The sequence below is a fragment of the Brassica napus genome, chromosome C4, assembly GCF_020379485.1.
Source record: "Brassica napus cultivar Da-Ae chromosome C4, Da-Ae, whole genome shotgun sequence".
Classification (NCBI taxonomy): Eukaryota; Viridiplantae; Streptophyta; class Magnoliopsida; order Brassicales; family Brassicaceae; genus Brassica; species Brassica napus.
The window spans coordinates 11456189-11477844 of NC_063447.1; the positions used below are offsets into that span (position 1 = coordinate 11456189).

At 38.0% G+C, this 21656-nt stretch overlaps 3 protein-coding genes and 1 non-coding gene across 5 annotated transcripts; 2 read left to right on the plus strand and 2 right to left on the minus strand.

Moving 5' to 3' along the window:
* Positions 1-9725: 9725 nt before the first annotated feature.
* Positions 9726-9799, minus strand: TRNAT-AGU. Its single transcript has one exon. It is a non-coding gene; the product is annotated as a tRNA-Thr (tRNA).
* Positions 9800-10732: 933 nt separating this feature from the next.
* LOC106451169 (protein OS-9 homolog) lies at positions 10733-12573 on the plus strand. The gene is made up of 8 exons (XM_013893042.3): positions 10733-10918; positions 10995-11071; positions 11142-11345; positions 11422-11496; positions 11598-11689; positions 11777-11843; positions 11915-12021; positions 12250-12573. Exons 1-8 carry the CDS (start codon positions 10825-10827, stop codon positions 12374-12376), a joined length of 843 nt encoding a protein of 280 aa, XP_013748496.1. The 5' UTR covers positions 10733-10824; the 3' UTR covers positions 12377-12573.
* A 649-nt stretch (positions 12574-13222) lies between these two features.
* Positions 13223-15092, minus strand: LOC106451168 (galactan beta-1,4-galactosyltransferase GALS1-like). The gene is made up of 2 exons (XM_013893041.3): positions 13799-15092; positions 13223-13721 (listed from the first exon to the last, which is right to left on the minus strand). The coding sequence occupies exons 1-2, from the start codon at positions 14926-14928 to the stop codon at positions 13364-13366; spliced, it is 1488 nt and encodes a 495-aa protein (XP_013748495.1). The 5' UTR covers positions 14929-15092; the 3' UTR covers positions 13223-13363.
* A 3320-nt stretch (positions 15093-18412) lies between these two features.
* On the plus strand, positions 18413-20697 carry LOC106454730 (mitotic spindle checkpoint protein BUBR1). Of its 2 annotated transcripts, none has more exons than XM_013896846.3 (11): positions 18413-18690; positions 18763-18822; positions 18895-19039; positions 19147-19304; positions 19393-19477; positions 19552-19624; positions 19704-19755; positions 19840-20005; positions 20094-20179; positions 20250-20336; positions 20433-20697. In XM_013896846.3, the coding sequence occupies exons 1-11, from the start codon at positions 18494-18496 to the stop codon at positions 20494-20496; spliced, it is 1173 nt and encodes a 390-aa protein (XP_013752300.2). In that variant the 5' UTR covers positions 18413-18493; the 3' UTR covers positions 20497-20697. The 2 variants fall into 2 exon arrangements, with proteins under 2 accessions (XP_013752300.2, XP_013752301.2); XM_013896847.3 differs by having other exon boundaries at positions 19555-19624.
* The last annotated feature ends 959 nt before the right edge of the window (positions 20698-21656 follow it).

Here is a 21656-nt window from a genome sequence, read left to right on the forward strand (position 1 = left end):
AATTAGCGAGGAAACGCGTTTGCTCGTTACACGTCCGTCGTAACACATATTTCCTCGCTAATTCGTCGTAACTTAGCGAGGAATATATTTCGTCGTAAAGACGAAGTAGAACGATTCGTCGTAAAGACGTCGCTACAATTCCTCGTAAGGACGTCGCTACAATTCCTCGTAAATAACTCGAAAACAGTTCCTCGTAATCTACACGTAAATACCTTGAAAGATTTTCCTCGCAAAATACACGTAACAACCACGAAATGATTTCCTCGTAAAATGGTCGTAAACATTTCCTCGTTATTTCCTCGTAAATAATTCCTCGTAAAATACTCGTAAACTGTTTCTCGTCATTTCCTCGTAAGATTTCCACGTAAAGAGGTCGTACTTTAGCTACGAATTTACTTCGTTTTTATTATTTTACAGAATTTTAAAATATAATTAAAAAATAATTAAAATTATTTAATTTAATAATAAATTAAAATTCAAAATAAAAATAAATTCATATGAAAATATTTTATAAATAAATAAGTTTTGAATTTATATAATACAACAAAAAAAAAAAAAACTAAGGGTCGTTCATCGCCCGGTAGAATTCATCACTCCTCCTCGTAACATCCGCCTCGTTATGTACGTCGTCGGATGACTCGCCATGAATGGGATGTTGTTGTCGCATGTTCCTCAACATGGACTCCCATTCCGGATTTGTGGCCGCAATAACGTCCAAGAAGCCCTCGACTCCACCCATACGAGATTTTGTCGCGGTCAACTCGTTACGCAGCTGAGCGGACTCTCTACGCAGCTCCGTGACTTCATCATCCCGTCGCTGACCATAAGACGATGTCGCTCTCGGAACATCGTTGACGGAACCAATACCCAACGTCCGTCCCTTTTTTTTAGGGACAACCTTAAAAACAAAAAATAAATATTGTAAGTAAATATTTAAAGTTAAATTAAATGAATAATTAAAAATTAATTTTTTTGAAAATTTACCTCCTCGTAAATCTTATCCACTTCAAGTGTGGATAAGGTGACGGGTAATCCGTCGGTAGACTGCTGGGTCAGCTGAGTCTGGCGGTCTTCAACCCGAGCAACTACGTCGTTGTAGATTTGCTCGGACTTGCCATCTACAAATACGCCCGCCTTGTTCTTGTGGGTCCTCTCGTAAAGTTCCATAAGAGACGGGAGATGTCCCGTCTCTTTGGCCTAAAAAACAGTTAAGAAAGTTAGAATAAATTAATATAATTATTAAAAAAATTATTTAATAAAATATTTAATTTCCAAACGGACACCGGCGTGGGGTTTTTGGCCCGCAGTGTGAAGCATCGGCCCGTTCCCGTGCTCATCGACCGTGTTACGGGAGTTAGAGCAAGCCTGAGCGATTCTAATCGAATCAGGAAGGCGCCAATAACGGATGAGGCCATCCCACACGTCCGTGGTGAGCTCAGCGGGTTTGCCACGCTCATACCCCTTCACGATCCAGTCACCCTTCCAGTTGGAGACCGTGTCCAACAAGCGAACTTTCGCTTTCGCGTTAAACTTCTTCCTCACCCTCTCAGTGATCCCCAAAGCCCAATTATATTTTTGCTGTTGGAAAAAATAAATTAACAATTAGTTTTTTAGAAAGTATATATATAAATCATGAAAAAATTAAAATATATATAATTAATTAATAGAAACTTACAGCGTAAATTTTGAACCACGTCTTTCTGACGTAGTGAGGCGTCTTACTCCAGTTTGGATGTGCCATGGAGAAGTAACCCTTGATCGTGTCGGTTACGTCCGATGCAAGACATCCGTCAACCCCCCACCTGGAAAATACAAATTTAAAATATAAATTATTTTTTAATGTTATAAAAGATATTTAAACGAATTAAAAAAATTAATGCAACATACCACAACGTTCCGTCCGGTCGGTCTGGGTCGATGACTGGTAAACCTTCTCTGCCTGGCAGACTGAGAATGTCCTCTACCGTGTACTGCGAGTAAGGAGCACTCGGAGGCACCATCAGATCAGGATGAATATCAGCGACCATCGGAGGTGCCATCGGAGGAGGCACAGGAGGAGGCATCGGAGGAGGCACATGAGGAGCCGATGGTGCACTAGAAGAAGTAGACCCAGAGACTCTCTGAGTGTACTGAGTCTCGGGGACAGTCTCCTGGCCCGAAGAACTGGGAGCGGAAGAAGAGGCCGGGTCTAAACGACTACCCGGCTCACCGAAGATCTCTCTGTAATGGGCAGTAAGTCTTCCTTTTCGAACCTGGAAAAAAAAATGAAATTTTAAAATTAACATCAACAATATATTTTCCAACATTATCCACCTAATCAACACTAAATAACATAAAATCCGCAAACCTATCTAAATTCCATATACTAACCACCTAATCTATCCTAAACTAACCAAATTAGAGAGGAATCAGGCTTACCATTGCTACGAAATGGAGAGGAAGTAGAGAGGAAGTAGAGAGGAAAGAAAGAGTGAGCGGTCGGGTGTATATATAAGATTACATATCGTCGCAAATTCGTCGTAAATTTACGACGAAATAGCGAGCAGTTACAAAGGCCCGTGTTTTTTTTTACGAGGAAATGGCGAGGAATCACAAAGGCCCGTGTTTTTCTTTACGTGGACTTTACGACGATTTTGCTTACGTGGAATTAACGTGATTTATGTTTAAATCTTTTTACGTGGTCTTTACGACGATTTCATCCTACGTGGAATTAACGAGTGTTATGTTTAAATCCCTAGAACCCCAAACCCGAAACCCGAAACCCCAAACCCCAAACCCCAAACCCCAAATCCGAAACCCGAAACCCGAAACCCCAACCCCGAAACCCGAAACCCGAAACCCGAAACCCCAAACCCGAAACCCCAAACCCCAGATTCCTTATTTTCTACTTCATATATTCCAAACCCCCATCTTTAATTTTCTACTTCATATATTCGAAACCCCAAACCCGAAACCCCAAACCCGAAACCTGAAACCCCAAACCCATATTCCTTATTTTCTACTTCATATATTCCAAACCCCCATCTTTAATTTTCTACTTCATATATTCCAAACCCCAAACCCAAAACCCGAAACCCCAAACCCGAAACCCAAAACCCCAACCCCGAAACCCGAAATCCGAAACCCCAAACCCGAAACCCGAAACTCGAAACCCCAAACCCGAAACCCAACCCCGAAACCCGAAACCTCAAACCCGAAACCCGAAACCCCAAACCCGAAACCCGAAACCCAAACCCCCATCTTTAATTTTCTACTTCATATATTCCAAACCCCCATCTTTAATTTTCTACTTCATATATCCCTAGAACCCCAAACCCGAAACCTGAAACCCGAAACCCGAAACCCCAAACCCGAAACCTGAAACCCGAAACCCGAAACCCCAAACCCCATATTCCTTATTTTCTACTTCATATATTCCAAACCCCCATCTTTAATTTTCTACTTCATATATTCCAAACCTCATATTTAATTTTAGGTTTCGTCGTTATTTCCTCGTTGTCTTACGTGGTTTTTACGACGATTTAATCCTACGTGGACTTTACGACGATTTTATGCTACGTGGACTTTACGACGATTTCATCCTACGTGGACTTTACGACGATTTCATCCTGCATGGACTTTACGACGATTTCATCCTGCGTGGACTTTACGACGATTTCATCATGCGTGGACTTTACGACGATTTCATCCTACGTGGACTTTACGACGATTTCATCCTGCGTGGACTTTACGACGATTTCATCATGCATGGACTTTACGACGATTTGTGCTTAAGTGGAATTAACGAGTGTTATGTTTAAATCCCTAGAATCAGAAACCCGAAACCCGAAACCCCAACCCCCAAACCCCATACCCTAAACCCGAAACCCCAAACCCGAAACCCGAAACCCGAAACCCCAAACCCAAAACCCCAAACCCGAAACCCGAAACCCGAAACCCAAACCCCCATCTTTAATTTTCTACTTCATATATTCCAAACCCCCATCTTTAATTTTCTACTTCATATATCCCTAGAACCCCAAACCCCGAAACCCGAAAGCCCAAACCCGAAACCCAAAACCCAAAACCCGAAACCCGAAACCAAAAACCCGAAACCCCATATTCCTTATTTTCTACTTCATATATTCCAAACTCCATCTTTATTTCCATTCCAAACCACAATATCCCACATTTGCTTATTCATAAAACAAACTCCCAGCATTACCTTATTCATAAAACAAACCCCACATTATCTTATTCATAAAACAAACTCCCTCATCTTATTCATAAAACAAATACATCAATCGGATACATCGACATTCTCGTCATCACTAGAAACATCATCATTTTCATTAAACTCGTCTTCAACAGCTTCGTCTGTGGCATCATCGGTAAGATCTTCGTACTCGTGATTATGCGGATCAATGAGAAGGATGTCATCAATTTCTTGTTCAGGTTCCTCGACTTCATTTATCTGTTCTTCTTGCAATGGTGGTTCTTCTCCACTGATGATTCGTCCTCGAGGTGTAACTTTGATCACTGCTAACCAATTTATACCTGAATCTCTCATCCGAGGGTATGGAAGGAAGCTAACTTGGTCTGCTTGTGAAGCTAAGATGAAAGGCTCGAATTTGTTGTACCTTCGTCCACCGTTGACATCAACTACACCGAATTTGTTAGACCGAACACCTCTGTTGACGACGGGGTCGAACCATTCACATTTGAAGAGGACGCATTTCAGCTTCAGTATCCCTGGAAATTCGACTTCAATAATCTCCGTCAAGATCCCGTAGAAATCTGTTTCCCCTTTCACACATATTCCATAGTTACTGGTCGCCCGCTGTCTACCATAGTCATATGTATGAAAAGTATAGCCTCGTGTGAAATACATCTGTGATGTGGTGACCTTTACAAGTGGAGATTGAATTACTTCGTGTAACCACTTAGGATAATCTGCATCGTCGTCGTCATAATCAACCTGCAAAAATAAAGAGAATGTTAATGAAATACAGATAATGTATGAAAAAAAAGTTTTAGTTAATACCTGATTCCGCAACCACTTAATGAAGTGTTGATCTTTCCTTTTGTCTACGTCACTTGTGGATATACCAGGAAATGTTTCTTCGACTTGAGAAACAAATAGGCTGTAAAATCACATTTTATAGGAATGAATCTCTCGCAATTATACAATTAATTATAGTTATATGTGTTTCGAAGTGTCAATATATGTTACCTTTCAAAATAACGCATCAATGGATCTTCGCAATTGAGTAGAATATAGGTGTGTGCACTATGAGCGTCTTCTTCACTCGACCACCAAACCTCTTTACACTTCCCACCGAGTCGCCCAATCTGGCTAAAGATGTCTGGAACACCAGCAACTGCATATGTTGGCGCAACACCACCATCATCATATCTTCTTGGAGCTCTTCTCCGTGTACGTACTTTTGACGCAAAGTAGTACGATGTGAAGTGAGAAACTTCTTCCGTCAAACTTCCAGCAATTATAGAACCTTCAACTTTGGCGAGGTTCTTTGCTTTTCCCTTCAAATATTTCATGGCTCGCTCATACTGATACATCCATCCGTAATGTACAGGTCCACGAAGCAATGCCTCATATGGGAGGTGGACAGCTAGATGCTCCATGACGTCAAAAAATCCGGGAGGAAATATCTTCTCCAAGTTGCACAATAAGATGGGAATGTTCTCCTGAAGCTGTTCCACAACTTCTTCTTTAAGAGTGCGTGTGCTCAGATCCCTGAAAAATGCTCCAATGCCTTTTATATTCAAAAAAAATTAAACACATTGTTAGTCATATATTATTTTGTAAATTATTGTGATATAATACACTACGTACCTGCAAGTGCTTCATGTACGTTTGTTGGAAGTAGCTCCGCAAATGCAAAGGGCAGTAGTCGTTGCATAAATACATGACAATCATGACTCTTCATCCCGGAGAACTTTTGACCCTTTTCAACACATCTAGAGAGATTCGAAACATACCCATCGGGGAACTTCACTTCTGATGCCACCCAGTTGAACAACACCGACTTTTTTTCTGAAGATAATCTGAATATCGGAACGGGAACTTGTCCATTGCTTTTAATATGTAACTCGCTTCTTGAGCAAATATCCGGCAAGTCCAACCTCGATTTTATGTTGTCTTTTGTCTTCCCTGGGACATTCAATATTGTATTCATGATGTTCTCAAAGAAATTCTTCTCTATATGCATCACATCGAGGTTGTGGCGCAGAAGAAGATCCTTCCAATATGGCAACTCCCAAAATATACTCTTCTTGTGCCAGTTGTGATGAACACCGTAAGAATCTGGCATATTACGAGGGACATGCCAATTACCACCCCAACGAACTGTTTCGTTAGCTCCGTAGTAGTCGATTTGCGCTTCAATTTGTTCTCCAGTTAGATATGGAGGAGGAGTGTCTCTCACAACCCTTTTGTGCCTAAACAAATTCTTGTTTCTTCGGTAAGGATGGCCAATGGGAAGAAATCGACGGTGACAATCAAACCAACTTGTCTTCCTACCATTCTTCAGTTGAAACGCATCTGTCGTTCCATTACAATATGGACAAGCTAATCTCCCATGTGTAGTCCATCCAGACAACATCCCATAGGCAGGGAAATCACTTATGGTCCACAAAAGCATCGCTCGCATCGTAAAATTCGTCTTCGTTGAACAGTCATACGTCCTCACCCCTGTTGACCACAAATCCTTCAACTCTTTTATCAGTGGTTGTAGGAAAACATCCAGGGACCTTTTTGGATGGTTCGGACCAGGTATTAATATGGTCAAGAATAGTAACTCCCGTTGCATGCACATCTCCGGTGGCAGGTTGTATGGAGTAAGAAAGACTGGCCACAATGAATATTGTCTCCCTGACATTCCGAACGGACTAAATCCATCTGTGCATAATCCGAGATACACATTCCGGATATTGCTAGCGAAATCTGGATGTACTTTGTTGAAATGTTTCCAGGCTCTTGCATCTGATGGATGAGTCATCTCACCATCCGTCTGAGTATGCTCGGCATGCCATCTCATCTTTCCAGCAGTCTGCTCTGATTGATACAATCTTTTCAATCTGTCTGTAATTGGTAGGTACCACATCCTTTGGTACGGTACCCTATTACGTCCCCGTCCTTGCGGCTTGAATCGTGGCTTCTTGCAGAATCGACATTCTTCTAGCTTCTCATCATCTCCCCAATAGATCATGCAGTTGTCGATGCAAACATCTATCATCTCCGAAGGCAACCCAAGACTATAAACCAGTTTCTGAATCTCATAATAAGAATCAGCAGACACATTGTCTTCCGGCAAATACTCTTTAAACAAGTCCGCCCATTCGTTCATGCAACTTTCAGGTAGATTGTGATCAGTTTTAATATTCATCATTCTAGCAGCTAACGACAATTTAGAGAGACCTTCTCTACAACCACTGTAAAGTGGTTGATTCGCCGCGCTTAACATTTCGTAAAAATATTTTGCATCTATATTAGGTTCTTCATCTCCATCATGAGCTACGAATGCATCAGCTACCATATCATGAACCCTATCATAATCTACCATCTCCTCCTGCTGGTAACTATGTTCATTATGCAAATGATGATCAACCGGTTCTTTTTCCTGAAAATTGCTATTACTACTACTAGCTTCATTCTGATCATAATTAAAACCTTCTCCATGTTGAAACCAGATATAGTAATTTGCCGTGAAACCTCTATTTATTAAATGCTTCCAAACATTTTCACGGTTTGCCAGTTTCGAATTGTTGCATTTCCGACAAGGACAGAACATCTTACCACTTTCTTGGGCGAGCGGTGTTGAATCTGCTTGATGCATAAATGTCTCCAGACCCGCAAGGTATTCTTTCGTCACTCTCCCGTTAGCATCTCTATGCATATACATCCACTTCCGCAACTCGTAAATATTCCCGGAGCCAGCCATTTTTTTTTCTTTCACGTTTTTTGTTGTTGGTGTGTTTAAAATGATGTTTAAACATCCATATTTATAGGAAAATTCGAATCTGGTAGTTGTAATTTTGCTATGAATTTACGACGAAAATTAATTAGGTGGGCAAAAAAAACGTGTAACACCTATAAAGTTGGTGGATTCAAAAATTTCCTCGCTAAATACACGTAAACTATTCCCTCGTAAATACCACGCAAAGTTTACGTCGTATTTACGAGGAAATAGTTTTTCCTCGTAAAATACTCGTAAAGTTACATCCACTTTACGACGAAACAGTTTTGTCGTTACGTTACGAGGAAATAACGATGACTTTAGTTTTTCACGTAAATTCGTCGTAAACTCGACGCAAATTTACGAGGATTGTTTTTTCTCGTTAATTTTCGTCGTTAAGCATGTGTTTTCTTGTAGTGTTATATTTTGAAACTTTTTTATTACAGTTTCATTGACTATATCTTTAAATATTTGTTTCGATAAAAAATAGAAAAATACATTCCAACCAATTACCAAATTGATCAAACTAAAAAAGATTAAACCAATTTGATGTATTTTTATAAGTATTGCCTTAAAAATTATGACCACGAGGTTGACAAAATTCTCAAACTAAATATTTGTATTTTACTTTTTTTATTCGATTATGGTGATATTACAATATTTTTGTTTCACCAGGATCATCTAGATAAATTGGCCCATTATTTATCTAATTAATTAAAATTTGCCCATTTCTAAATATGAAACTAGTTGTTAAAAATATTCAGGTTATAAACGTAAACCCTAAATATTTTTATTGAATTTGAATCAATGAATCATAATCATTTTTAGTTTGATAAATAAATAATCAAAACAACAAAGTATAAGATAAAAAAAAAAGAACCCAACTTGAAATTAGTTCAGAACATTTTTCTGCTTTCGCTTTTTCGAAGAAGATGAGTTTGTTTATTAATTTGTTTTTAATGTTCCTAATATAAATTACTATACTATTTGGCCATATATAATTTGGGCTTAAAACTAATATGTAACTAAGTTTAAGATAAAAACGTATTATTAATTTCATGATTTTTTTGTAATAGTAAAAATTGAGATAAAAATTAATTCAAATCCAAATTTTAACAAATAAATGATATAAATATATTAGTTATATAATTTTATCTTTAAATTTTAATTATTTTTGTGGGGTTCAATTTTTAGTGGGGTCAAATTTAATTTTCTGTTGGGGTCAATACATTTTTACTAAAAAAAAATACAAATATTTTTAAAAAATGCAAAGATAAATCAGCTTGTCAACGTGATAACTGCAAATGCAGGAACAATTGGGAAGGATGTGATGCAAATGCTCTATAATAACTGTCTCTATAGGTATAGGTGTGTCAAATAGAGAATAGGAACTTCTTCTAAATATTTTTAGAACAGATCTCAAATTATTAAATTTACTAGCTAGCTTGTGCAGAGAGAAGAAATGAATCGAGAATCAGTTTGTTCTTCATAATTATGGTTCTAACCACCATTGTAGGCATCTCATTAGCTGCTTATATATTCTACAAGTACTATTTCAGATAATGTCACGTTGCCACTTATGGATTCATGGATAGTAGTGTCTATTATGGCTCAGTACTACATGCCACTTGATAGCAAAACACTAATGAAGACTCGAAGCAAATAATAACAAAAGAATTTTGAGGCGTTCCCTTGATATATTGTTCGAAAATTTAACATGCATTGTTTTAAAAGGACAAAAACTAAAAAAAAAAAAAAAGTAATTAATGCTTTCATTGAGAGTTGAACTCAAGACCTCCCGCTTACTAAACGGGTGCTCTAACCAACTGAGCTATGAAAGCCTTTGAAATCTTCGGGTGTCGGTAACCATAATAACCAGACAAGCAATGCAATGGACTTGTATCTAACAAACCTGTGCTATATAACTACTCTTATTTTGACGTTGTAATCGAAAAATGTTTTAAAGAATTGGCACCACTAACCAAACTCGGTGACCGGTTTGGTTTTCGCAGTGGGCATCAAGCATATGAGAATCAAAACTTAAATCGCTGCTTTTGAAGGTTTTTTTTTTAATGCATTGTGAGGTTTGAGAATCGAATCTGAAACTTCGTTCGCTGGTTTTAATTTCCTTCTGTGGGAACATATAAGTTGGATTCGAATTCTTTGTATACCATTTAAGTTGGTTGGTCACATGCGTAGACTTGTATATTTTCTGATTCTGCTTGTAGTTATTATTGTTTGGGTTCATTTTACTATTGTGGTGGTCTACCACAAGGGTTTGAACAATTATGTTAGGAACTTGCATCAAGATTAGTGAAGCTTTTCATTTTGCTGTGTATTTATATGCTATGATACGTTGTAAGTTCTTTGGTAACCCTTGGGCATCATGAGTTTAGAAGAATCTTGTCACAGAAAAGACCACAACATGAATAATTCCTTTAAATTTTCTGTGGTTTTCCACCGTTATGCGAGAACAAAACAGTCAGTCTCTTTGAGTCTTTGGTTAGCAAGTTGTGTTTTGGCGAGAACAAAACGTTCAAAATTTGCAACGCCTACTACAACGCTGTTCAAATTGTGTGTTTTTGCTATTTTTAAGCTCACTGGACTTTAAAACAAGAACCATTTTTGATGAGAGTGCGTGTTTATTTCCCCGGGTCGGGTCGGACTGAACCAGGAACCAGCGTTTTATTAAAAATTGAGCATGGGCTTATAAAGCAGCCCATAATAATCCAACTTTAAATGGGCCGGAGTTAATACGGTCCAGTATCACAAAAGCTAATACAATGGAGCGACCTTCATCAGTCAACATTTCTAACGAACATCGTCTCCTCCATTGCTATTCGCTTCCCAAATCATCGACGAGAAGATGAGGATCACGCAGATCTTATTATCTCTGCTAATAATTTCACTCTCTTCAATCTCCGATGTCTCCTCCGATCAGATCTTCCCAGCTCATCTAGGTACTTGTCTTCTCTCAAAATCTCCCTATCAAATTTGATTATTCCATTGATTCTTGATCAATCTCTCTCTTAAAAGTGGGAACATTCAGCCGAAACAATCGTGAACCAAAGTACACCATCGAGTATCTCCCCGAAGATTCACCTTTCCACCCGGTAAATCAAATCTCCTTATCTTCACAGTTTCTTGACCTAGACAGTGTTTGATCTAATGTTATCTACATAGGGTGATAATCTGGAATCTATGGTGATGCTTGACAAGCAAGGACGCAGATTCTTATGTTTCTTACCAAAGGAGGAAGAATCTCCTACCGGATGGACCTCTACGCAGCAGAACATCAGCACTGTGTTGATGGAAACCGATAAACAGCTCAAGATCAAGACTCCTGACGAGCTGCTTCAGCCACTCAACGACCAATGCCTTCTCAGGGTGAGTCAAGGGCCTTTTGAGTTCATGTTTCTTTGACCGGGAACTGAACCGGTGTTTTTTTGTTTTTTGGGTGCAGCAAGAGGGTTGGTGGTCCTATGAGTTTTGTCATCTGGGGTCAGTAAGGCAGCTACACGTTGAGGATGTCAATAAGGTTTATATGCTTTTTCATCTTCTTGCCTTTTTGGTGGTTTCTTGATTATCTCTCTCTCTATGGCTTTTATGAATAACCTTTTGTGTGTCCTGTGACTGTAGATTGTGCAAGAGTTTTCCTTGGGTAAGTATGACCCAGAGGCAACTGCTGCTTTTAATCAAAATCTGTCTCATGCTTCTACTATGAAAGAGAGGTATATAAAGCTGTGGTTCTACTTTTGTTTTAGCCTTTATAGCCCAAGGTAGTGTATCTCAGAGGTTGTGTTTGTGTTTTTTTGAAGGTATCACTCTCATATATTCACCAATGGGACCACCTGTGATCTTACAGGAACGCCTCGAGAAGTCGAGGTATAGCCTAGTGTCTGCTGATTTTTGAGAATTAAGGATTTCATTTATTCATGAAAAGTTTCTCAATGCAGGTGAGGTTTGTTTGCGCAGAAACCAGGGCAATGGTCACTTCTATCACCGAGCTATCCACTTGCAAGTACGCTCTGACTGTTCAGTGTCCGACCTTGTGCAAGCATCCGTAAGTAATCTCGTTTGCTTGAAGTCTCATTTTCAATCGAGAGTTTCTTACTGCCACCTTATCGTAATGCAAACATATGTTTGATCTTGCATGCTAATTACCAAAGAGAAGTGCAAAAAACAACTTGAAACGATGTCCGAAATGGAGACATAAATTTAGTTGATATAGTAATTCTTATGATGATCCCTTTGGTTTGTTAAACTTGTTGTTCTTGTGGGGGCATTGCAGGCTGTTTCAGCTAGAGAAACCAGTGTCACACACGATCCACTGCAATTTGATTCCGCAGGAAGAAGACACAACAAGAAACGAGGAGGAACGAGTAGTAGGCGAATCACCTAAGGTTGCTGATTCTTGAAAACCGCTTAAGTGAATCACAGGAGTAACAGTTAATACAGTAACTATATATAAGAGCTTAGTATATATCCAGTGTTGGTGTGTTTACTCGATGAAGTGTTCATGCTTATAAACCTGTTTTGATGAAGAATGAATTAGATGAATTTATTCCAAGTTTTACTTCATTATATTCATCTTATCTCATTCATTTTTGTTCAATCAAATCTTTTTTATGTTTACCATCTACATCTGGTCATGAGAAAATTGTTTAAAGCAATACCAGAAACAGGCAAATATAAACTTTCCTGTAAATAGAAGTGTCATAGAAGGCTAAAAACCTTTTCAGGACTTTGTTTAATAGTTTCCAGAAGCTACCTTTGTCTTTCCCAAATAAGAAAAAATAGCAATTTCTATTATATAGGAAGAAATAGAATTTGTCTTTCCCAAATAAGAAAAAATAGCAATTTCTATTATATAGGAAGAAATAGAAGTGGGTTGGAGTAGATTTTCTTCTATTATAGCATATAGAAGCAAATATAAAAGTGAGTTGGAGATGCTCTAAGAATCGAATCACATTGAAAACTAATTGTTATCTAATAATACAAATAATTAGCTTTGACTTATTTGCTTTTAATAATTTCATAGTTATGTTTATATTGTACCAATTAGTTCCCATCATTGAATCAATTATGGAATGACATAACACTCCTCCAGATTATACGTGTCCCACCAGTCTACTATGTATCATCAATCATATATATTCATATGACCAAGGTCTTGACTACTCTGATTTACTATACTAATAAGTTCTTTTTTTTTTGTCATGTGACTTTCATTATAAGCTCAAAACTCAACGAGAGAACACAACAAGTTCAAAAAAATATTTGATAAAAGTTATTAATGAAATAGTAAAAGAGGACACAACATAAACGAAGCTGATACAAGTAAAGGGGAACAAACTATACCATTATAGACAAAATGCTTATCAAAGGGATTAAGTTACGTCTGGTCATGAGAAATTCTTCACAGCTTCCGTCCCAAGTTTCTTCTCCTCAAACTCTTTAACCGTGTTAACTAGCTTCTTCATCTTGTCGTCATACACATAAGGAAGCTTCTTATAAAATGTCACATTGTCCTTGGCCGAAACAGGCAGCATCTCTCTGCAAAGCTCCTCGTGCACTGTTATAGTGTTGTGGTAATGGTAATAACGGATCTTCCTCTCCGTCTTGTGTAGCGTTTTGCCTACTACGTTTTCAGACATGTGAACTCCTGTCGCAAACGCGTTCTTGGCTTGGATCGCGTATTTCCTGTCGCGTCTTATGTTCGTTCTCGATTCCCTAAATAACATCTTCTCAAATCCCCATTGCCTGATAACAACAACACACCAAACAAGATCACAACCCTAATCAAAGTGAAAGCTAAGGGGGACTCAAAGAAGCAGTACCTGGGATAATCTTGAGTTGAGTCGTTTAAGCAAAGAACATTAGACATTGGGTTCTGCTCAATCGTGAACTGAGTGTAACGCGAGAACTCGTTGAGAACAGCTTCAAGCGTGTTCCCATCAGGCAAGTAAATGTACTCATCGACATCAAAGAAGAAGGTCCATCTCGCAGCGTGACGATACCGATGCAAGCAATCATTAACGATCAAGAACTGGTTATAGTAGTAACCATCGTACTCAGACTGATCCCTGATATCCTGAAGCGTGACCCTCCCGGCTCGAATCCACGGATCGAGAACCTCCCTGACCTCCGGCGAAACACCGCCGGCGTCGTGGAAAACGAAATGCGATCTGTCTCCGAAGAACCAGGCGTGGTAAGCCATCCACTCCCTCATGCGCGACGAGCTCACGTTCCCGTAGAGCGACGAGCCGCAGTAGAGGTACTCGTAGGGATACGGCGGCGAGAATCTGGACTCGTTGTAAGATCCGGCGGACTCTTCCAGGGTCGTGAATCTCTCGAAGAGCTTGGGGGATTCGTTGTAGTAGGCGTTGAGCATGAGCTTGCCTCCGGAGTTGTCGGAGTTGGGGTTTGAGGGGAATGTGCAGTTGACGACGACGACGGTGTAGACGCGGCCGTATCCCCAGTCCGGGAGAATCTTAACCGCTTTGGCTCGGAGAGAGGTTCCGTTGGTGGATAGCCACTCGCACTTGAACCACGGCTTCCCGAAGACGTGGATCGGCTTCGAGGCGAGGCCGACGACGGCGAACGTCGTCGGTCCGCCGCGGTAAGCTCCCATGAGGACGAACAGCGCCGCCGCGTTTCCGAACGGTTTGAAAACGCGTTTGTTCGGATCTGACGGGGTTGAATCGACAGAAACTACCGGCGTGGCGGCGAGAGAGGTGGTGAAGTTCTCAGGCGAGGAGGAGGAGGAGGAGAGTATGGTGGTGGTGGTGAGGGAGCTGGGAGAGGCGGCGGAGCAGGGACGGGCGGTGGAGATGAGGCTGTGGTAGTAAGGAGGAAGGTTCCAGATGATCATGACGAGGGAGAGAGCTAGCAATGTAGCGACTAACGGCTTCTTCTCGAGGAATTTCACAGTGGTGGTGGTCACCGGCGGTAATATTTCTTTCCGCATTGTTTTGGCGGCGACGGTCAGACTAAAACGCGCCGTTTTGGTTTAGAGATAAATTTAATTAAAATATTAGTGTGACGACAAGCGTCAGAGAGAAGTGACTATAGTAGCTTTGCCGACACGGCGTTTTTGATTATAGAGGGACTCGTGGCTGTCTAATGAGTTAAATTGTCTAGTGTTGTGGTGTGGAGGTTGTTGTTATAAATGCCCTTGGATCGATTGTTATTTACGAAAACGACACCGCACCTAATCGTAAAGTTGGATCGTCTCCAGTGCTGGCTCCCAGTTGATCGCCTTGTGGGACCCTTGATTTGTGCCAGGTTGGCGTAACGGTGCTAACTCTGATGATTTGTTTTTTTTTTTTTATAAGTTTACCAATGGGAATGAAAAGTTACTAAAAGAGTAACAAAGAAAAAGTTAAGAGAGTTTGAGAAGAAAAAAAGTGAAAAAGAAATGGGGTAGATTTTGTTAAAGAATTAGTTAATTTGCAGTCAAAAGATAAAAAGAAAAAAAAGTTTGCAAATTCTTTTCAATAGATTCCGCCTGACTAATTAACTGAAAAATGTATAGCATACTCAAATCTCAAGATGGAATGGTGTTGTTGATGACTGATAGTTCTAAAACAAATTAAATTAAAATTAAATTTATATAAACAATCTGAGTTTATATAAAGTGTTTATCCGTTTTACTAATGATGGTGTAAACTTATAATCCAAATTTACATGTGAAAACTTGAAACGATAAAACAAATTTCACAGAATTTTTTTGAAAAGCCTATAGCACAGTACCATTTCATTTAAAAGTATTCTACTACTTCCATTTCACAGAGTTAACTTTTTAAATATTTTCATATATATTAAGAAAATACAATAAATCACTATAATGAATGTATTGTTTTATGTGATTTCAAAAAAATTAACCAATAATAATTCTTTAAGATCAATTAACTGTTTCGAAGTTTACAACTATTTCATAAAAACACAAAACTCTATGTTTGTAAAAAAAAGTCATCTTAATGGAATGGAAGGAATATTTACAAGAGAGAGGTATTGATAACTGACAATAGTTCAATGTGACAAATTCAAAAATCTAACTCTAATAAATATATCATGTAGTTCGTGAGCAATAGTAGCAATCACCTTGTTTGTTGTCGAAATATTACATTGAAGGTCCCACGGTCACATCCATGTTTAAGCTACTAGATCCAAGTCTGAATGAAGCTATATTTAAGTTTTCGTTAATAGTTTTTTTTACTAGACTTTGTTTTTGTTAATAATTTTGAGCAGAATTTATTATAATACCATTTCTATTGTATTCTTTTATTTTTATTTATCTTTTCCTCCAAAATAAAAAACTCTAAAACATATTTTTTAAATTAGTTCACGAGATAATTGAGTAGGTTAAGATAGATATCACAATTTGAACCAAAAACGTTTTTTAGTGATTAGTATGTTAGTTTCTATGTGTATAAAATAAAAGAATGTTATTTTCATTTAAAAGAATTTTTTTTTAAATATGAAATAAGTAGTAATTAATTTTTGTCTAAAAACAAAAGTGATTTGAAAAATAATGTCATGCATAATAGCATTTGGAGTCAAATATAGAAATTTGTTAAAATGTTATTTTTACAAAAAAAAAGGTATAACTAATTCATGGTGGTTCACGATTTATCACGGGGTTAGGGATTGTGGCTTGTGTCCTTCCATTACACTACATTATTAATCATGGCACTTAGTTGTGTAACCAGTTAAAGTGTATCATCTATAACTGTACATTGGTTGTTCAGCTTGTTATCTATTGTTGTATTCGTTTAATATTTGATTAGCCTATCTACTGACTTGCTATTATTGAAAGTCTAAATTCGAGAGTCAGTCAGTCATTAATCCATGTTCTTTCGAAATTGTGCTCTACATATCAATTTGAGAAAGCTGCAAGTACCAGGATGGACACCAAAAGACCCATGTAGGAGATAGTTTAATGAAATTGTGAACTCTCTTAGCATCTTAAACCCGAAAAGAGTATTTGACGTATTTGATTAGACAACGAATCTCTTGTTACAGAAAAGATTGTAGGTCAAAAGTTGATGCCATGTTTAAACTCCAATATAACAAAAAGGGTTAAACATAACATTCTCCATAAGTACATTTCTTTTAATGTAGTGTTTAGAGTCTCATGATCCCTGAATCGATTATAAACATGATGTTTTCGTCTAATTATGAAACTCCTGATGAGACTTAGGAGTGCACGGCAAATAGTTTATGTTTTAATATTAACAAGCATATGTAAATTTAATGCGAATATGATTGCATGTTTATTCCGTTTGATAATCATAGCTAAATACAGTTAAGACTTCACTTTTTTCTTCAAACGTAAACGTCAATAAAGGAGAGACCATGTGTCACATTGCAAAACTGAAGGATACCATGTACTCTTTTTATTGTTATTTTCGCCATATTATTTTTATTTTGAGTTTATTTTTCTTGCTGTCAACGGTTTTCAGAATCTTTTCACAATCGTGTCGGTCGACGTTGTTACAATCAACTCCAACCACAAGTAATAGTCCTTTATACGAAACCTTCATTATGAGATTGGCCATCATAAGTTAGCATACTGAGATTGTCGTGTAAAACGCAATGTGTTTGTTTGATCAATGAAAACTTGTGACCGACAAAGTGAATCTTGTGGTAAAACTGTTTTAGCTTCCAAGGTAAAAATAAATTATGCTCGTAAGACAAATAAAAATGGTAAAAATCTAACATGCTTACATCTTCTTCTTAAATTTGGCTCTGATAGGTGTTATGGAAAACTAGTAAACCACCGAATGATAATTTGTTTATCGCAAATCTGCAAGCTTTTGCCAATCTTTTTTTTGGTAAAGTAACAATACATGTTCAATCATTTTACCTTCGATTAGTATAAAATTGCCATCTACAGGTTTAATAGAGAAATTTTTTTTTTTTGTTAAATGACTTCCTCATTATTTTCCACATACTTATTTAATGTTTGTGGCTATGTCCGTACGTTATCCAGTGTTATCAAATCCAAGTTCATACATTTTTTGATCAGATTGATGATTCTGTATTCTATTTGTCAACTAAATATCTAAGTAAAAGCACTTTGCTATGCACTTTACTCAGCGTAAGCATTTTTAGGCTATGGGGCCCCTTAATTAATATTAAAAGGGCTTGGCTTAGTCAAATGCAAGCACGGCCCTGACGAAAATCCATAGTCAGACTCTCACTCCCTTTGTTATTCTCTTATTTATTGTGAACAAAGCATATTCCATAGCCTATGACGACGGATCTAACTGACCACCAATCAATCACTCCACGAAAAACAATTATATACAAATCCAAATGCCGTTACCACCAATAAATGCAACGAACTATTAAAAAAAGCAAATCCTGGCCCATCTAAGTTAGGCCCATCAAAACGTGGGCCCACATACACGCTCCCCTCTGCGCTTTATATCAAAGCTGTGGAAGCACTCATCGAGTAACCTAACGGCTATATTCCCTTAAAGATTTCAAAATTTTCTAGCGAAGAAGAAAGAAACAAACATCTCTCTATGGCGGAAAGGAGGGTTGAGATCTCAGATCCAGAATCAGAGTTCTTCGCTTCGAAGCAAGAGACGGGACACGAGTGGGAGCTTTTCAAGGAGAACGTCAGGCCTCTCAAGAGAGGACGCAACGTTCGTCTCCTCAACCACGCTCTCAAATCTCACACCGACCACCAATTAAGGAAGACCCTCGTCGAGAAACGGAGGTAAAGCTTTCAACTTTCTTCACATCTATAGCTCTCTTTGGGGTTTCAATTCTAATTGTCTGCTTGATTCAGGAAGTTGATTGAGGAGATCGATGAGTACGCTGGCGATGACCCTCTCTTTCCCTGGATCCAGTGAGTTCTTGAAAAATTGTAACTTTATCGTGAATAGAGAGATTCTTAAACCAATCCGAGCTTTTGCTTCAGGTGTATAAAATGGGTACAAGAGGCGTTTCCACCAGGTGGAGAGTGCTCGGGACTGTTAGTGATATACGAGCAGTGCGTGAGAAAGTTCTGGCACTCCCAGCGTTACAAAGATGATCTCCGTTATCTCAAAGTTTGGTTGGAATATGTAAATGCTTTCTCTCTCTCTCTCTCTTTTAGCTCTCCTTCAATGATCTTTCTTTGTATTGAGGAGTATAGTACTAAATGAAAAGTGGTAATCTTTTTTTTTGAAAGGCTGAGCATTGTGCTGATGCGGAAGTGATTTACAAGTTTCTGGAGGTTAATGAGATTGGAAAGACACATGCTTTGTACTACATTGCTTACGCCTTGCACATGGAGTTTAAGTCTAAGGTGAAAACGGCTAATGAGATCTTCAATCTCGGAGTCTCTAGGTAAGTGTGTGATACATTTTGGTCCTCCTTGTATTTCAGATTTTTGTGACATGGGTTGATTGAAAGAGTGTGGGGACTTTATGTGCAGAAACGCAAAGCCTGTGGAGAAGTTGAATGATGCTTACAAGAAGTTCATGGTGAGAACTATGAGAAGGCCCAAAACAGCTGATGAAGTAAGAGGTTTCTTCTGTTTGTAAGCTGCCTTATGTTTTTGTCTACTTGATGCTTAATGTTTCCACCTTACCAGCAGGAACCAAAGGAGAATAATGACTTGCCGTCAAGAAGCTTTGGCACTGTATTGTCTAGGGTAGATAACAATAGTGAGTTGCATTAACTTTTACCTTCGTGATCACTAAAAGGTTTTGGATAACCTCTCTTACATGACAATGTTTTGTCTAGATGCAGGAAGGCAAGCTTTAGGACCACAAGCCCCAAAAACAAAGCTGAATCAGTAAGTGATATTCTTTAAGCATGCATATACAAACTTAACCAAAACTCTTTAACTTATTGTGCAAACTCAATATGATCTGTGCAGATCATCCAAGGCACCTTTATCTATCTACACAGACACTACATCGGGGAATCAACAACAAGAGTCAGACAAGTCAAGACCAGAGTATGGTTCTTGGCTCATGCTTGGAGGCAGAGCAGAGAGGAACAAAGAAAACAATTCTCTACCTGGAAAATGGAAAACATTCAAGGTTTTGACTCTGCTCTAATAATCTCCACAACAAACTAAGTTACCTCTGCGAATTGATTACTTAACTGCATTTTTATATATCCTCACAGGTTCCTCAGAAACCTATTGTGAGAACACCTGCAGCTTCTGCTTCCTCCTTTGAGGTTTTTGTAGATGAAGAAGAAGAATGCACAGAGTAAGTATGCATTTTTTCGAAGCAAGACACAGATGTTTTGTTACTGACTTTTTTTATTATGAAATTGCAGAGAGGGAGGAGAGAAGAAGACTAAGAGCGAAACCATCTCATCATCATCAAACGCTCTGCCGCTTAATGATGGCCGTGAGATTAAGAAGTAAGTATAAGATACCTTCTTTATTCATTCACCAAACAATTATGACTTGTGAATCTAACTAACAATGTTTACTTTTTTTTTTCTTTTTAACTATAGAGAAACAGAGCTGCTTAGACAGAACCCTTTAAGACATTTCCCACCCAACAGCTTCTTACGATGATAACATTATCATCATCTCTACCAACAAGCATAACAGACACGATCTTCTGAGTTTGAGCTTTGAGCTTTTGTCTATAAATCTCCTTGTATTTTTTTCATGTTTGGATTTGTTTTTGTGATGTACTGAGATTTTTATGTACTATGATGAGCTTTTTCATGTTTCTTTAAACTTATGAGTTCTTTAATTGATTCCAGTTCGTTACTTAACATCTCCTCCTTGAAAGTTTATGTGCTATTCACTGTATGTTTGTTTTAAATTAAGGAATCACTATAGTCAACGTTATTTAAAGTTTCACTGTAATAGATGCGCAATGGGTACAAACTACAAAAGAATAATTTGATTGGGCACTGCTCTCAGAAAAAAACAACAACTCAATGCTAGAAGAAAAAACGAGTTGGCCTTAAGCAGATGGGAGGGGGCATAATCAAAGCATTAATAGTCATTTTAATAAATGATTAAGAACCAATGATGCGATTTAGGAGATAGACTTTGAGTGGTAAACAAGGGAAAATGAGAAGAAGAGAAAACCTCTCGGGGAATTTTATTTGGAGTTAGTGGTAGGGGCATCATTTCATTTCATTGTCTACCCTTTAGAGCTTTTAAGGGGTTCCTCTATGCCAGTACTTTATATATTTGCTACTTAACTAGCATATAACCACTCAATAGAGATTTTAATAAAATAAAAAAGCAATTTTTTATGAGTTAGATTAATCTTGGAAAAATCTTTCATGAGTATAAAAATATTGTGAATTTCATTTTTGAATATTGTAACTCTACCTTTTAGGGCTTATAAGGGGTTTCTCTATGCCAATACTTTTCATATTTGCTACTTAACTAACATATACCACTCAATAGAGATTTCATATTTTAATAAACAAAAGGCAAATTATATGAGTTAGGTTAATCTTGATGAATTATTTCATGTGTATGAAAATATTGTAAATCTCAACTGAGGCTTACATATATGACATGAATATTTATGATTAGATCAATAATAATTGAATCTTGGCCGTAGAAAATAAGGTGGTGATGATAGTGATGTGTCAAAAAATCAGGAAATATCCCAAATCAAAGCAAGTAATCCCCTAACTGGAGTAAAGAATTAAAGATTACCCATCTACTTGATTATATGCCCTTAATTCAACAAATCAACATGAACC

Coding starts and splice junctions, on each gene's coding strand:
- LOC106454730 (XM_013896846.3), top strand. CDS start 18,494: ATGGCGGAAAGGAGGGTTGAGATCTCAGATCCAGAATCAGAGTTCTTC. Junction 19,305..19,392: donor TTCAATCTCGGAGTCTCTAG/GTAAGTGTGTGA, acceptor CTTTATGTGCAG/AAACGCAAAGCCTGTGGAGA. Junction 19,478..19,551: donor GGCCCAAAACAGCTGATGAA/GTAAGAGGTTTC, acceptor CCACCTTACCAG/CAGGAACCAAAGGAGAATAA.
- LOC106451168 (XM_013893041.3), bottom strand. CDS start 14,928: ATGCGGAAAGAAATATTACCGCCGGTGACCACCACCACTGTGAAATTC. Junction 13,722..13,798: donor TCAACTCAAGATTATCCCAG/GTACTGCTTCTT, acceptor TGTTGTTATCAG/GCAATGGGGATTTGAGAAGA.
- LOC106451169 (XM_013893042.3), top strand. CDS start 10,825: ATGAGGATCACGCAGATCTTATTATCTCTGCTAATAATTTCACTCTCT. Junction 11,072..11,141: donor AAGATTCACCTTTCCACCCG/GTAAATCAAATC, acceptor TTATCTACATAG/GGTGATAATCTGGAATCTAT. Junction 11,497..11,597: donor ACGTTGAGGATGTCAATAAG/GTTTATATGCTT, acceptor CTGTGACTGTAG/ATTGTGCAAGAGTTTTCCTT.